The sequence below is a fragment of the Sus scrofa genome, chromosome 2, assembly GCF_054392235.1.
Source record: "Sus scrofa isolate SSC_HxYL_T2T_F1_AM1 chromosome 2, Sscrofa_HxYL_maternal_Yorkshire_Landrace_v2.0, whole genome shotgun sequence".
NCBI classification, from domain to species: Eukaryota; Metazoa; Chordata; class Mammalia; order Artiodactyla; family Suidae; genus Sus; species Sus scrofa.
The window spans coordinates 62326367-62341294 of record NC_139384.1 but is presented as its reverse complement, the minus strand read 5'-3'; the positions used below and the strand labels follow the sequence as shown (position 1 = coordinate 62341294).

General features: G+C 39.1%; 1 protein-coding gene across 1 annotated transcript; it reads left to right on the top strand.

Annotated features, from left to right (window-relative positions):
- Window positions 1-669: 669 nt before the first annotated feature.
- LOC100623714 (olfactory receptor 2T29-like) lies at window positions 670-1632 on the top strand. The gene has a single exon (XM_003354402.1). It carries the CDS (start codon window positions 670-672, stop codon window positions 1630-1632), a length of 963 nt encoding a protein of 320 aa, XP_003354450.1.
- Window positions 1633-14928: the final 13296 nt, after the last annotated feature.

Genomic DNA, 14928 nt, shown 5'->3' with positions numbered 1-14928 from the left:
GCCTATAATATGTTATCACATTGTATGTGCTTGAAATCAAGCAGAAAATTTCTTTAGTCTAGCACTTTTTCTTTATAAAATAAATTTTTTAAAAATATAATGAAATTAAATTAAATTTAGTACCTTATTATTTATGTAACTATTTTTTATTTTTAAAATTTTATTGAAGTATAGCTTCAAAATTAAATTTACAATGTAATAATTTCTGCTGTAAAACAAAGTGATTCAGTTGTACATATACACATATCTATTATCTTTCAGATTATTTTCTGTTAAAGATTACTACAGAAATTTCAGCTTTTATGTTTGCATAGGCCCACAACTATGCAAATTTCTATTTTTGTCCACAAAGGACATTATATCATCAGATAATCTCATGACCTCCAACTGTGGTGACCCCACTATAAGTTACTAATTCTTTTTAACCACACTTGTGATGTATTAGTTTTCAGGTAATTAGTTTGTAGACTTATAGGTAATTTAAAATCTCCATATCTACAAGACCATGGGATTTTCTCTTGTTAACATAATTGGTCTGGTACAGAGACACACAGACATACATACCTATAGACACCCATTCTTAGTAAACATTCATTTCAGTGTGTAGCTTCCTATGAGTGATCCATTAACTTCAAAGCTCTCCTTGGTGATTGATTTAGGTAAAACCTCATGGAGGACACCACATGGATGACCAACCATACTGAAAGTACAGATTTTGTCCTGATAGGAATCTTCAGTCAATCAAAGCACCCTGCTCTCCTTTGTGTGGTTATTTTTGTCATTTTCCTAATGGCCTTGTCTGGAAATATCATCCTGATTCTTCTGATACACTCTGATACCCACCTCCACACCCCCATGTACTTTTTCATCAGCCAGTTGTCTCTCATGGACATGATGTACATTTCTGTTACTGTGCCCAAGATGCTCATGGACCAGGTCATGGGTGTGAATAAGATCTCACTCCCTGAATGTGGTATGCAGATGTTCCTCTATGTGACTCTAGCAGGTTCAGAGTTTTTCCTTCTAGCCTCCATGGCCTATGATCGTTTTGTAGCCATTTGTCATCCTCTTCATTACCCTGTCCTCATGAACCACAGGGTGTGTCTCCTCCTGGCATTTGGCTGCTGGTTTCTGGGCTCAGTGGATGGATTCTTGTTTACTCCCATCACCATGACATTCCCCTTCTGCAGATCCCGGGAAATCCATCATTTCTTCTGTGAGGTCCCTGCTGTATTGAAGCTCTCCTGCTCAGACACCTCCCTCTATGAGATTTTCATGTACCTGTGCTGTGTTCTCATGCTTCTCATTCCTGTGATAATCATTTCTGGGTCTTACTACTTTATCCTCCTCACCATCCATAAGATGAACTCAGCAGAGGGCCGGAAAAAGGCCTTTGCCACTTGTTCTTCCCATATGACTGTGGTAATTCTCTTTTATGGGGCTGCCATTTACACTTACATGCTTCCCAGCTTTTACCACACCCCTGAGAAGGACATGATGGTATCTGTCTTTTACACAATACTCACTCCTGTGCTAAACCCTTTAATCTACAGTCTAAGGAATAAGGATGTTATGGGGGCTTTGAAGAAAACGTTGAATGTGGGAATGGTCCGTCAAGAAACTATAAAGTAAGAGATGGGTGTTAATGTGTTTTTCTTTTTCTGTATATATCATAAGTTTAGAGTCTTTTTGCCATAGTATTCCTTAGACTTTAACACCATGATGTCTCATCCCCTTTTAAAGAATTTCTTTCCTGTATGAGAAAACTCTTAAAATTTTTAATCTGTCTCCATTCAAAATGTATTGTGTCATCATACTGTATTGGTGTTACATTTATTGAAGTCAAGAATTGCGTTATGACTTTGTAGATGGATAGCTATATTACTAAGAAACATATAATAAAAATATTTAGAGGAAAATGGCTTCCTCTAATATTTAGAGGAAGAAGATGCTAGGAAAGTGATAAAATGAAAGAGGATGATGAAACAAAGAAGGTACAAGTTTAAAATTTGGTGATTCTGGGTATGTAGCTGTGTTCACACCATTCTTATTCAGGCTATTTTCTGTAAATAGAGAATTCTTTCATACAGTTAAAATATCAATCTGCCCCATTTTGAGTTCATTTTCCATTTGGTGGTAATGCAAATAACATAATAAATAAGAAAACATGCTCATTTCAATGTTGCTACTTATTGCTGAAATCATCCTGTGTCTAACCACCTCTATTTGAGCTCCCTTGTTGCACACAGTCAAACACTAAAGACATCTACCAGAGGTTAACCAAATGGTCAGTTTAGTATGCAGAATTATATAAGGGACAGAATGAAAAATAGAAACTCAGAGTGGCATAAAGTTTTAGGGAAGTTTCCTTCCATGAGGTAATATCTGAGCTGAGTTTTGAAGTATAAAATTTATTACCCAAGAAAAAAAAGAGAGAGGCAGGATATCGAATATCCAAACTCATTTAGTTATTTAATTTTTCAATGAATATTTCCTATGCTATATTATAATCCAGAATCATAGCAAAATGAAATTAAAATCTGAATACTTCTTGCTTATGTTCCAATGTATTTGAACTTGTAGCTGTGGTTTTATAGGCAAATATGTGTTGTAAAGTATATGGTATGTCTTTTTGCTTATGTAGAACAGGTACAACTCATAAAGACATATGAGCACTTTCTTTGACATGTTAGTTTGGTTAAAAAAAAAAAAAAGTTGGGAGCAGACCTTTAAACTCAATATTTGTGACTAGACATTGCCCTCAGATGAACATAGAAGGCTAGGGGGAACTTGCTCAAGGACACAGAAAAGGAACAGCACAAACAAAGGTCAGACTGTTTACCAAGCAGGAGAGGTAAACATTGCAATGGCTCCTCCTTTCCTGGTTTTATTTTATAGACTCATTTCTCGATCCAGAGTTTTATAAATAGGAATGAAATTATTAGATTTGTTTTTTATTTTTTGTTTTTTGTTTTTTTGCCTTTTCTAGGGCCATTCCCATGGCATACGTAGATTCCCAGGCTAGGGGTCGAATTGGAGCTGTAGCGGCTGGCCTACACCACAGCCACAGCAACTCGGGATCTAAGCCGAGTCTGCGAACTACACCACAGCTCACGGCAACGCCGGATTCTTAACCCACTGAGCAAAGCCAGGAAATGAACACACAACCTCGTGGTTTCTAGTCGGATTCGCTAACCACTGAGTCACGACGGGAACTCCTAGATTTGTATTTTTGAAATGTTAAATTGGTGATAATCAACTGGGAAAGTTTAGCACTGGAGATAGGGAAATGAGGTAAATGAGAATGGGAACTGACCAAGTTCCTCTAACTGGGGCCCAGATCTCACCAGTAATACCCTCCCTGCAATTTCAGCTACTGTGGATCCTGGAAACTGTTACTTCTTCCACTGCTTCTTGAGTTAAGGCTAGAGAGAGCGTCATTGTGTTTATGTCTTTTGTTCATTCTCCATACCTTGACAAAAATCCGTGCTCCATTCTGCCTTTTTTCTGCTTCTATCCTGATGTATTCACTCATTAATACTGACTAGACTTTGCAGGTTTTTTGCAGTATTATCAATTCAAACTAGATTACACGTTTGGAGTTTTTGGATAAATTTTGATTTAATTTTTCTATGTTTATTGTCCTATAGCTCTTTCTTTTAAAAATAAAATTATTGGAGTGGGAGTTCCCCTCGTGGCTCAGTAGAAATGAATCTGACTAGCATCCATGAGGACACAGGTTCAATCCCTAGCCTTGCTCAATACTGGTTAAAGATCCAGTATCCAGTATCCAGTGTCATTGGCCATCTGTATATCTTCCTTGGAGAAATGTCTATTCAGGTCTTTTGCCCATTTTTCAATTAGTTTGTTGGCTTTTTTGAATCTTCTGAACATTTTGGAATGTAGTTTTTTTGAATATAGAGCTGCATGCGATGTTTATATATTTTGGAAATTATTTCTTGTTTTTTTTTTTTTATTTTTTTGTCTTTTTGTCTTTTTTCCACTTCTTGGGCTGCTCCCATGGCATATGGAGGTTCCCGGGCTAGGGGTCTAATTAGAGCTGTAGCTGCTGGCCCGAGCCAGAGCCAGAGCAACGTGGGATCCGAGCTACGTCTGTGACCTGCACCACAACTCACGGCAACACCGGATCGTTAACCCACTGAGCAAGGGCATGGATCAAACCCTCAACCTCATGGTTCCTAGTCGGATTCGTTAAGCACTGTGCCACGACGGGAACTCCTCTTGTTGCTTGTTTTGTTTGCAAATATTTTCACCCATTTTGTGGGTTGTCTTTTTTATGGTTTACTTCACTGTGCTGAAGCTTTTAAGTTTAATTAGATCCTATTGTTTATTTTTTATTTTTTATTTTTTTGTCTTTTTGCCATTTCTTGGGCTGCTGCCATGGCATGTGGAGGTTCCCAGGCTAGGGGTCTAATTAGAGCTGTAGCCGCAGGCCTACACCACAGCAACAGCAACGTGGGATCCTAGCCGCATCTGTGACCTACACCCCAGCTCACGGCAACGCCAGATCCTTAACCCACTGAGCAAGGCCAGGGATCTAACTCACAACCTCATGGTTCCTAGTCAGATTCATTAACCACTGCACCGCAACAGGAACTCCCTATTGTTTGTTTTTATTTTCATTACTCTAGGAGGTGAAGCCAAAACCCTGTTGCCACAGTTTATGTCATAGGCTGTTCTACCTCTGTTTTCTTCTAAGAATTTCATTGTACCCTGCCTTACATTTAAGTCTTTAATCAGTTTGGGGTTTATTTTTGTGTCTGGTGTTAGAAAATATTCTAATATCATTCCTTTACATGTAGCTGTCTAGTTTTCCCAGCACCACTTATTGAAATACCACAGTCTTTTTTCCTTTGTATACTCTTGCTTCCTTTGCATTAGATTAATTGACCATAGGTACATGGGTTTATCTCTAGACTTTACACTGTTCCATTGATCTATATTTCTGTTTTTGTCCCAGTATCATACTTTTTTTTTTCTTTTTTGGCTGCATCCATGACATTTGGAAGCTCCTGGATGAAGGGTCAAGTCTGAGCTGCAGCTGTGAGTCATGCCATAATGGCAGCAACACTGGGTCCTTAAACCAGTGTGCCAGTAGGGGATCAAAACCACATCTTTGCAGAGACCCAAGCTGCTGCAGTTGGATCCTTAGCCCACTGAGCCATAGTGTGAACTCCAGTACCATATTATTATGATTACTCTACCTTTGTAGTATAGCCTGAAATCAGGAAGCAATTCTTCCAGCCTCCATCTTGTTTTTTGTTTGTTTGTTTTTCTTCTCTAGATTTCTTTGGCTTTGGGGGATCTTTTGCGTTTCCATATAAATGTACAATATTTTTGTACTAGTTCTGTGGAAAAAGTAATTTAATAGGGATTTTATTGAATCTGTAGATTACTTTGTGCAGTATAGTCATTTTGATGACATTTTTCTTCCAGTCCTAGAACATGATATATTTTTCCAGCTGTTTGTCTCTCACTCTTCTTTTTTTTTTTTTTTTCTTTTTTTAAGGTCAAATGTGTGGCATATGGAAGTTTCCAGGCTAGGGGTCAAATTGGAGCTGTAGCTGCTGGCCCACACCATAGAAGTAGCAACAAGGGATCCAAGCTACATCTGCAAACTACACTGCAGCTTGCATCAATGCTGGATCCTTAACCCACTGAGTGAGGCCAGGGTATGAACCCACACCTTCATGGATACTAGCTGGGTTCTTAACCCTCTGAGCCACAACAAGAACACCTGTTTGTGTCTTTTTGATGTGATGGTAAATGGGATTTTTCCTTGGTTTCTATTTCTGATCTTTCATTTTTAGTGTGTAGGGATTCCAGTGATTTCTCAGTATTAATTTTGTATCCTGCACTTTTACCAAATTCATAGATGAGCTCTAGTAGTTTTCTGATAGCATCCTTAGGATTTTCTATGTATAGTAACATGTCATGTTCAAACAGTGACAGTTTTACTTCTTTTCCAGCTTGGATTCCTTTTGTTTCTTTTTCTTCTCTGATTGCCATAGCTAGGGAAACCAAAGCTGTGTTGAATACAAGTAATGAGCATGGACATCCTTTTCTTGTTCCTGATACAAGTAGAAATGCTTTCAGATTTGCACCACTGAGAATGATGTTAGCTGTGAGTTTGTCATACATAGTCTTCATTATGTTGAGGTAGGTTTTCTCTATACGCACTTTCTGGAAACTTTTTATTAGAAATGGGTGTTGAATTTTGTCAACAGGTTTTTCTGCTTCTATTGAGATTATCATATGGTTGTTATTCTTCAGTTTGTTAATATGGTGTATCACAGTGATTGATTTGCAGATACTAAAAATCCTTGCATCCTCGTGATATATCCTACTTGATAATGATGTATAATCCTTTCAATGTATTGTTGGATTCATTTTACTAGTATTTTTTTTTTGAGAATTGGTGCATCTATGTTCATCAGATATTGGCCTATGATTTTCTTTTCTTTCAGGTTTTTGGCTGGTTTTGGTATCAAGGTGAGAGTGGACTCATAGAATGAGCTTGGGAGTGTTCCTTCCTCTGCAATTTTTTTTTGGAAGAGCTTCAAAAGAATAAGTGTGAGCTCATGTAAATCTTTGGTAAAATTAGCCTGTGAAGCCATCTGGCCCTAGGCTTTTATTTTTTGGAAGTTTGTCCATTCAAATTTTCTATTTCTTCCTGGTTCGGTCTTGGAAGATTGTACCTTTCTAAGAATTTGTCCATTTCTTCTGAGCTGTCCATTTTATTGGCATACAGTTTCCTGTGGTAGTCTCTTAGGATCCTATGTATTTCTATGGTGTCAGTGGTAACTTTTTCATTTCTAATTTCAGCATCCTGAGCACTCTTTTTTGTTGTTGTTTCCTTGAAGAGTCTGGCTAAAGGCTTATAAATTTCGCTTATCTTTTAAAAGAATAATCTCCATTTCTTTTATTTCTATTCTAATCTTTATGGTTTCTTTCCTTTTACTAACTTTGTTTTTTGTTTGTTCTTCTTTCTCTCATTGCTTCAGGTGTAAGGTTAATTTGTTTATTTGAGATTTTTCTTGTTTCTCAGGTAAGATTGTATTCCTATAAACTTCTCTCTTAGAACTGCTTTTACTATATCCCATAGGTTTTGGGTTGTTGTGTTTTCATTGTATTTTGTCCCTAAGTGTGTGTATGTGTGTGTGTGTGTGTGTGTGTGTGTATTTCCACTTTGATTTATTCAGTGATCTATTGGTTGTATAGTAGTGTATCGTTTAGAATCCATGTGTTTGTGTTTTTTACAATATTTTCTTGTAATTGATTTCTAATCTCATAGCATTGTGGCTGGAAAAGATGCTTTATATGATTTAAATTATCTTAAATTTACTGAGGTTTGATTTGTGGCTCAGCATGTGATCTGTCTTGGTGAATGTTTCATGTCCACTTGAGAAGAAAATGTATTCTGCTGCTTTCATATCGGATGCTCTATAAATATCAATTAAGTCCATCTACTCTAATGTGTCATTTAAGATCTGTATTTCCTTATTGATTTTCCATCTGGGTGAGCATGATGTAAGCAGGGTGTTAAAAATCCCCCATTCTTATTGTGTTAATGTGCATTTCTCCCTTTATATTCTGTTCTGTGACAGTAATTTCCACCACTCAGTCTTCCAGATCACTTATTCATTCTTTGGTTATTTTTTCTATAAATTTGTCCTAGTGTATTTTTCATTTCAGTACTGTAGTGTTCATTTCTGTTTGTTCTTTATATCTTCTAGCTCTTTAAAAAAAACATTTATTGTATCTTCTTTTCTGTGCCTTCATTATTTTCTGAGATCTTGTGTCATTTTTACTATCATTACTCTGAATTCTTTTCCAGATAGACTGCCTGTCTCTTCTTCATTTAGCTGTTCTTGTGGGGTTTTATCTTGATCCTTCTTCTGAAATATATTTCTCTGTCATCTCATTTTGTCTAACTTTTTTGGTGGTCTCCTTCATGTAGAATTCAGGATTGTATTTCCTTTTGCTTCTTGTGTCCAATCCCTGGAGGGTGAGTTTAGTCCAGGGGCTTGTGAAGACTTCCTAATGGGAGGGACTGGTGCCTACCCACTGAAGGAGGGAGCTGGGTCTTGTGTCAGGGATGTATTTAGGCTCTGAGCTCAGTTACAACTTTTGGCAGCTTGTGTGCTGATGGGTGAGGATGTGTTCCTATCCTGCTGGTTGTATGGCTTGAGGTGTACTAGCACTGGAATCTGCAGTCTGTTCCATGGGTTCAGGTCTTGGTGACAAAGTGGAGACTTCCATGAGAACTCACATCAGTCAATGTTCCCTGGGGACCCCAACACTGGTATACCTACCCCTGCTGTGAGCCCCAGTTGACCATCCAAAACTGATAGGTAGGTCTGGCCCAGGATCCTATGAAATTACAGGATTGTGCTATGTCCCAGTTCATGTGAATCCTTCTGTGCACCCTCTATGAGCGGAATATCTGTTTCCTCCTGTGGTGACCGGCGCCTGTACTGGGTATTAACTGGGGGTTTTTCTTTGCTCTGTGTCTGTCACTTGTCTGTCAGGGCCAGGTTTGCTCCCTAATTGTTGGAATACAGGGCCACAGATCTGTTTCTAAGCTGTGTTTCCGATCTGCAGTGCAAGGTAAGTGGGCTTGGAGCACTCTAACTAGAGGAGGATCCACTGTGTATTCCTCCACTTGAGATGTTGCCCTTTGAATATTCTCTCTTGTGTCATTTTTCACCCATTACACAGGCTCATAAAGTACACTGTTTTCAGCACTGTCCTAGGTCATACCTCAACTATGGGAATGATGGAAATTGGCCCTGGTGTTTCTCAGGCATTGTTTTCACAAGACCACCAGTGTAAATCCACTGAAGTCCAGTTCTAGGAGTGAAGTAGTTGTGCACACAGACTCACTGTAGGAGCCAGCAAGGCAGCACAGGCTCTGGCCTGGTCTGGCCTGGCCAACAAAGTCCACAATTGTAAAAGCCAGACAAATCTCAGCCATTGGAATACTCATTGTCTGCCAGTACTGAGTTTACAAAGCTGGAAGCAGATGTGTAAATCTGAAATCATACAGCTACAAGGAAAGATTTCAGCTCTTATTCCTTAGTCACACATCCTCTGGGGCTCAACTATGGTTTCAGCTCCACCTCTGTGTGTGGGAAACCTATAGGAATCTGCTCCCTAGGTAGCTGAAACACAAAGGAAGGTGCAGGTGTGGCAGCCAGGGTACATAATAAGCCCACTCTGGCTGGAAGGAGTCTGGGCCAAGGCCAGGAGAGCAAATCAGTCCAGGAGGAAGGGAGCACAGTGGCAGTCAGGGTATGGTCACCCACTCAGGTGGGAGCCACCCTCAACCTATGGAGTCAGAGGACAGTGTGTGGGGAAAGAGGGTGTAATGACAACCCACCCATCATACACCACTCAAAGATGGCACTTGGACTATATGGCAGCCTGAGCTGCTTCCAGGAACATTTCCCACTGTGTTATTCCACTCTTCCATTCCCTCAGACCATCTCAATATTGCCCTCATAAGCCCTCTCCCCAGTTCTTCTATCCAAACCCCATAGCCCAGCATCCAGCCCCATCCACACCAGCAGACATGTTCCTCAGGCTGGGGTGCATAGGGTGGTAGCACAGGCCATCTTTGTAGGTCTCTCTCTTTCCTGCCTGGTACAGACCATTTATTTTGCTTTCCTCAGAGTCTCTAAAGCTCCTTTTCTGTCCCAGCTATCTCCTGCCAGTGAAGGAGTTTCCCTGGGTGCAGGAACATCTCTCCTTCAGCTCCCTTCCAGGGGTGGAGGTCCCATTCCCCTTCCTCTCTTTTTTCTTTTGTCCTACCTGGTTCTGTGGAGAACTTTCTTGTCCTTTCAGATAGTTCATGTCTTCTGATAGTGTTCAGTAGATATTTTGTGATAATTTTTTTCATTTGTGGGTGTATTGCTAATGTATTTGTGGGAAGACATGTGCTCCATGTCCTTCTAGTCTGCCATTTTGGAAACACCCCCCCATTGCATTGTTCTGTAGTAATTCTTAAGCTCTCATTATCCAATTACAAGGTTTTATCTTTGATTCCATAGTTTGTTGTCTACCTGACCTGTTTCATCTTATACATTCCTTATTTTAATTCCTTGTTATTTACGTTGTTCCTTTTCCAAAAGTGAGATTTCAACATATGCGTCTATTTTCCTGAGTTGTACAGATTTTCATGGTGTCAGTCATTTTCTTTTTGGTTTGTCATTTATTATTTTGTTAGGAAGGCCTCGTCCATCCTAATACTATAAATATTATTTTATATTTTTTTTCAGATTTAAAAAAGTTACATACAGATTTTTTATCTGCATGGAATATTTTAATATATTGTGATATAGACATTATTTGATTATATTTTATGTCACTGTTCCTCAGGGTCTTTATTTTTTAAATGATTTTTATTTTTTCCATTATAGCTGGTTTACAATGTTCTGTCAGTTTTCTACTATACAACAAGGTGACCCAAGGTGTACATGTATACATTCCTTTTTTCTCCCATTGTCCTCCATCATGTTCCATCATAAGTGACTAGATATAGTTCCCAGTACTATACAGCAGGATCTCATTGCTTATCTATTCCAAAGGCAATGGTTTTCATCTATCAACACCAAATTCCCTGTCCATCCCATTCCCTCTCCCTCTCCCGTGGTAACCATAAGTCTGTTCTCCAAGTCCATGATGTGGAAAGGCTCCTTTGTGCCATATATTAGATTCCAGATATACGTGATATCATATGATATTTGTCTTTCTCTTTATGGCTTATTTCACTTAGTGTGAGAGTCTCCACTTCCATTGATGTTGCTGAAAATGGCATTTTTTTTGTTTTGTTTTGTTTTCTATGGCCGAGTAGTATTCCATTGTGTATATATACCACATCTCTTAATCCATTCATATTTTGATGGACATTTAGGTTGTTTCCAAGTCTTGGCTATTGTGAATAGTGCTGAAATGAACATTAGTGCATGCATCTATTTCAGGAAATTTTTGTCTGGATATATGCCCAACAGTGGGATTGCTGGGTTATATGGCAGTTATATATGTAGTTCTTTGAGGTACTCCCATGCTGTTTTCCATAGTTGCTCTACAAATTTACATTCCCACCAACAGTGTGGGGGGTTTCTCTTTTCTCCATACCCTCTCCAGATTTATTGTTTGTGGACTTATTAATGATGGCCATTCTGAATTATTTTATTTTATTTTTGCCTTTTTGTCTTTTTTGGGACCGCACCCATGGCATATGGAGGTTTCCAGGCTAGGGGTTTAATCAGATCTGTAGCCACTGGCCTACACCACAGCAACAGCAATGCCAGATTCAAGCCATGTCTGCAACCGACACCATGGTGCATTTCAATGCTGGATCTTCAACCCATTGAGAGAGGCCAGAGATCAAACCTGCAACCACATGGTTCCTAGTTGGATTCATTTCCACCATACCACAGTGGGAACTCCTGAATAATTTTATATTTAAAAGACTTTTATCTCATTACTCAATAATTTAATCAATTCCTTTCCACATAACACACACACACACAGACACACACACATACATTCAGGTATCCCCACAAAATACTGTGGCATGTAAGGCATCCAGAATTGACTGAACTACCTTATGGGGAACTTCATAGCCGGCAGTGCATTGGTGAGCCCATGTCAGTGTTAACATGGCATCTTCAAACTCCAAATAGCAACTTTTTTGCCTCAGCAAAAACCAAGTAAGGGGGAGTACAGACCCTGTTTTTTCAACACAGATAACTTGAAGAATAGCTCTGATAAAGAAGAAGAAAACAGAGTGGTAGTCAAAAAATCAATTGAAGCTAGTGTTCTAAGCATGGCGGAGGAATCTATGTTATCCACTTCAGGCCATTAAGAATGAGATCCCACTGTATAGTACAGGGAAATATATCCAGTCTCTTGTGATAGGTCATGATTCAAAATAATATAAGAAGGGGGATGTGTCATTTTGCTGTACAGCAGGCAGAAATTGGTGCAACACTGTAAATCAACTCTAATAAAAATATAACAAAGAAAGATGAATACTGAAAATTAATTATTATATTTGGAAATGTTGATGTCTTTGTGGGCTTTAAGGAGTGGTCTCAGAGGAGGAATGGGGATAACAGTCTGATTAGAATGAATTCAAGAGAAAATATGAAGAGAGGAATTAAAGAAGAAATGACCTCGTTCAAAAGGTTTATTAGAGTCAAGGATTGTCAGGGATGTTTCATGAACCAGATATAGCCCCACTGAGAATAAGCCAAACTGTAGCTATTTTCAAAGATGTTTTCAAGTCCTGTGGGGAGTTTTTTCAGGGAAAACTTCAGGTGCTATAAGAAATAAGATTCTAAATCCAGTGACTATTAGATTTTCTTTACCTGGAGACTCCTTTCCTGCTCCACTTCAAGTTCACATTGACCTTCCACCATCACAATTTATCCAGTGTCAACCTTACAGTCTTCCTCAAAATTCTGGAATATACTGACATCATTCTCTCTGGGTCTCCTGCTTTCTCTTTGACTTGGAGTACCTCTCCTGCCAGTTATCCCATTTACACCTGTATTTGTCAAAGATGTCTCCTGTCCCTCAATGTCAGCTTCACACCCCTTATGTAGAGAGCTCTTCCATCCTCCCAGTAACCTTTGGGCCAGAGCCCTCATCTAAAGACTCTCCTTCCAGGTTGCTTGACCAAAACTTTGTGCATCTTCTTATCTGCCAGTAAGGCACTACAGGGCAGAGGTCATGTGGATAATTTTTTTCACCTTTGACCCCCTGCAACTTGCTTGCTTAACTTCAGTGTTTATTGAATGGATGAAGGGATTGCTCTCCAGTACAAAATGGTTTTCTTAAAATATATCTCACTGTTATGTTAAGTCCACAACAATCTTGATATTCTGAGAGTAAGGTAGGCAAAAGGGTAGCATCAAAGACAAGTTTTTACTGCCCTCTCACTACAGATGGGCCTATGGAGACCATTTTTCTGAGCTGAGCTGGGGCAGAATGTGTCCTCTGTCTCTGGGTCTTTTCAGAGTGTTCAGTAAGCTCAAACTGTTGAAATATCCTGGCCTCATCAGTGTCTCTGCCTTGTCTGCTCCTGTCCTCTGCAGTCAAGCCCCTATTGACCACAAGGGAGCCCTCCACCTGGACAACAACTTCATTGGGCAGCCTCATGACAATATTCACTTTCCTTGGGTCCTTCCCTTTCCCTAGTCCTCCTTGTTCCTGTAGAAAAAATACCCTTCAGGCCTGTGGTTACCAATCTGGGAGTTCTGAGGCCAGTGTAGGCACCTGAGCATCCTCAGCATCCATACAGTATGACTTTACTAAATCTTAGAGAAGGTATTTATCCTTTTATCCAGACACCCCTCCTGCAGGGCACAATGAGAGTAGGTCTCAGGCCCACTAGGACTGGAAGAAGAGCTACCTCAGGGCTTGAGGGGACCCCTGATGATAGGTCAATGCCATCACCTAGTGACTGAGGGGCTAACTTCTGCCACTGCTCCAGGCAAAGCCCTGACTCTGGAACCTCTTATGATGCAGCCTGCCTCTCTAGAGAAAAATGCTTCAGAGAAAATTCATTTTTTCTAGTTCTACATCTCTTCTTTTCTGATTTTCAACTTTTCAGTGGTTTCAAAAAAGTTATTTTCTGTAATTCATTACTAAATCAACAATGTCCTTGGATTTAAAACTGCTACCTTCTTGATCAGCTGTTATTGTTTATTCTCTGGGTCACATTAGCAAATTATTTGACGTCTCTTATTCTCAAATCCCAGATGAAAAATCTCTTCTCTGAGATTCAGTTTCTTTAACTGTAAAAATGAGAGCATGTTCTTAACATATAGATTTGTTCTAGGAGTTTAATTTGATAAAGCACATGAAAAAAACTTTGGGACCATTTAAAAACTGTGGAAGTAGTATCAGTGTCCACTTACAAGAGAGCTGAAAATATCTGTCCTGTACTCTCTTCTAAAGTTTGTGTTGAGGAATGCACCTGTCTTTATAAGAAGTCATCATCATCCTCATTTCAACCACCTCCTTAAAGGAAACTAGATTGAGACACAGAAAGTTGAAGTAACTTTCCTGAGACTGCACTCTCAACCTGTGCTTAGAAAGTTCCAGAATCAGAGGAGCCATTGGGCAGCAAGATTTTGTCTTTCTGTCTCCACACGTATCACCAGTACTATGGTTTTGGATATGTCCTTATCCTCCAGCCCCTGTACCTCTCCTTCTTTCCTCATCACTCTCCATCAAGTCAACTACCCAGTATGACTGCAAAGGGAGAAATAAGCCAGGTAATTTGAAATTCTGTTGAAGTCATTAATCACATCTGTGAACACTTCCCCCAATAAATCTTAAAAGAAATTACCATCAATACTCAACATCTTTCACTAAATGTGCTTTTATTTCAGCTCTAGATTTAAGAAGGTAAAAGCATATCTTGCTCTTCTTTTTCTCCAATAGTTTTGGTTTATTTTAATTATTGAATAAAACTGAAGGAAATAAATGAATCACACAACTAGATAAAAGAGATCTGCATTCTCTAACTTTGAGGGATATGAACAGTGAAACCTTAGGAAAGTTGATGTGATTTTTCTTGAGTCTTCTCTCACATACAAAATGAAAGAGAATTTGGGTTCTCTGCAAGATAAAAAGTGTGCTAAGTACCGGGTTCAGTGACTTTGCTCTTTCTTATGCCTCATTATTTCACTAATGTATGTGACCCATTTCAGAAAATGTAGGATTTGAAGGAGTAGATCCAAGTCTTTTAAAATTAAATTAACCCAGGGAGAGTTTACTTAAAGGTAAATAAACTTAAATCACATTTAGAAAACAATTATAGGAAATTCCCTTGGGGTGCAGCATGTTAAGGATCTGGCATTGCTTGTTACACAGGCCTCAACTGCAGCA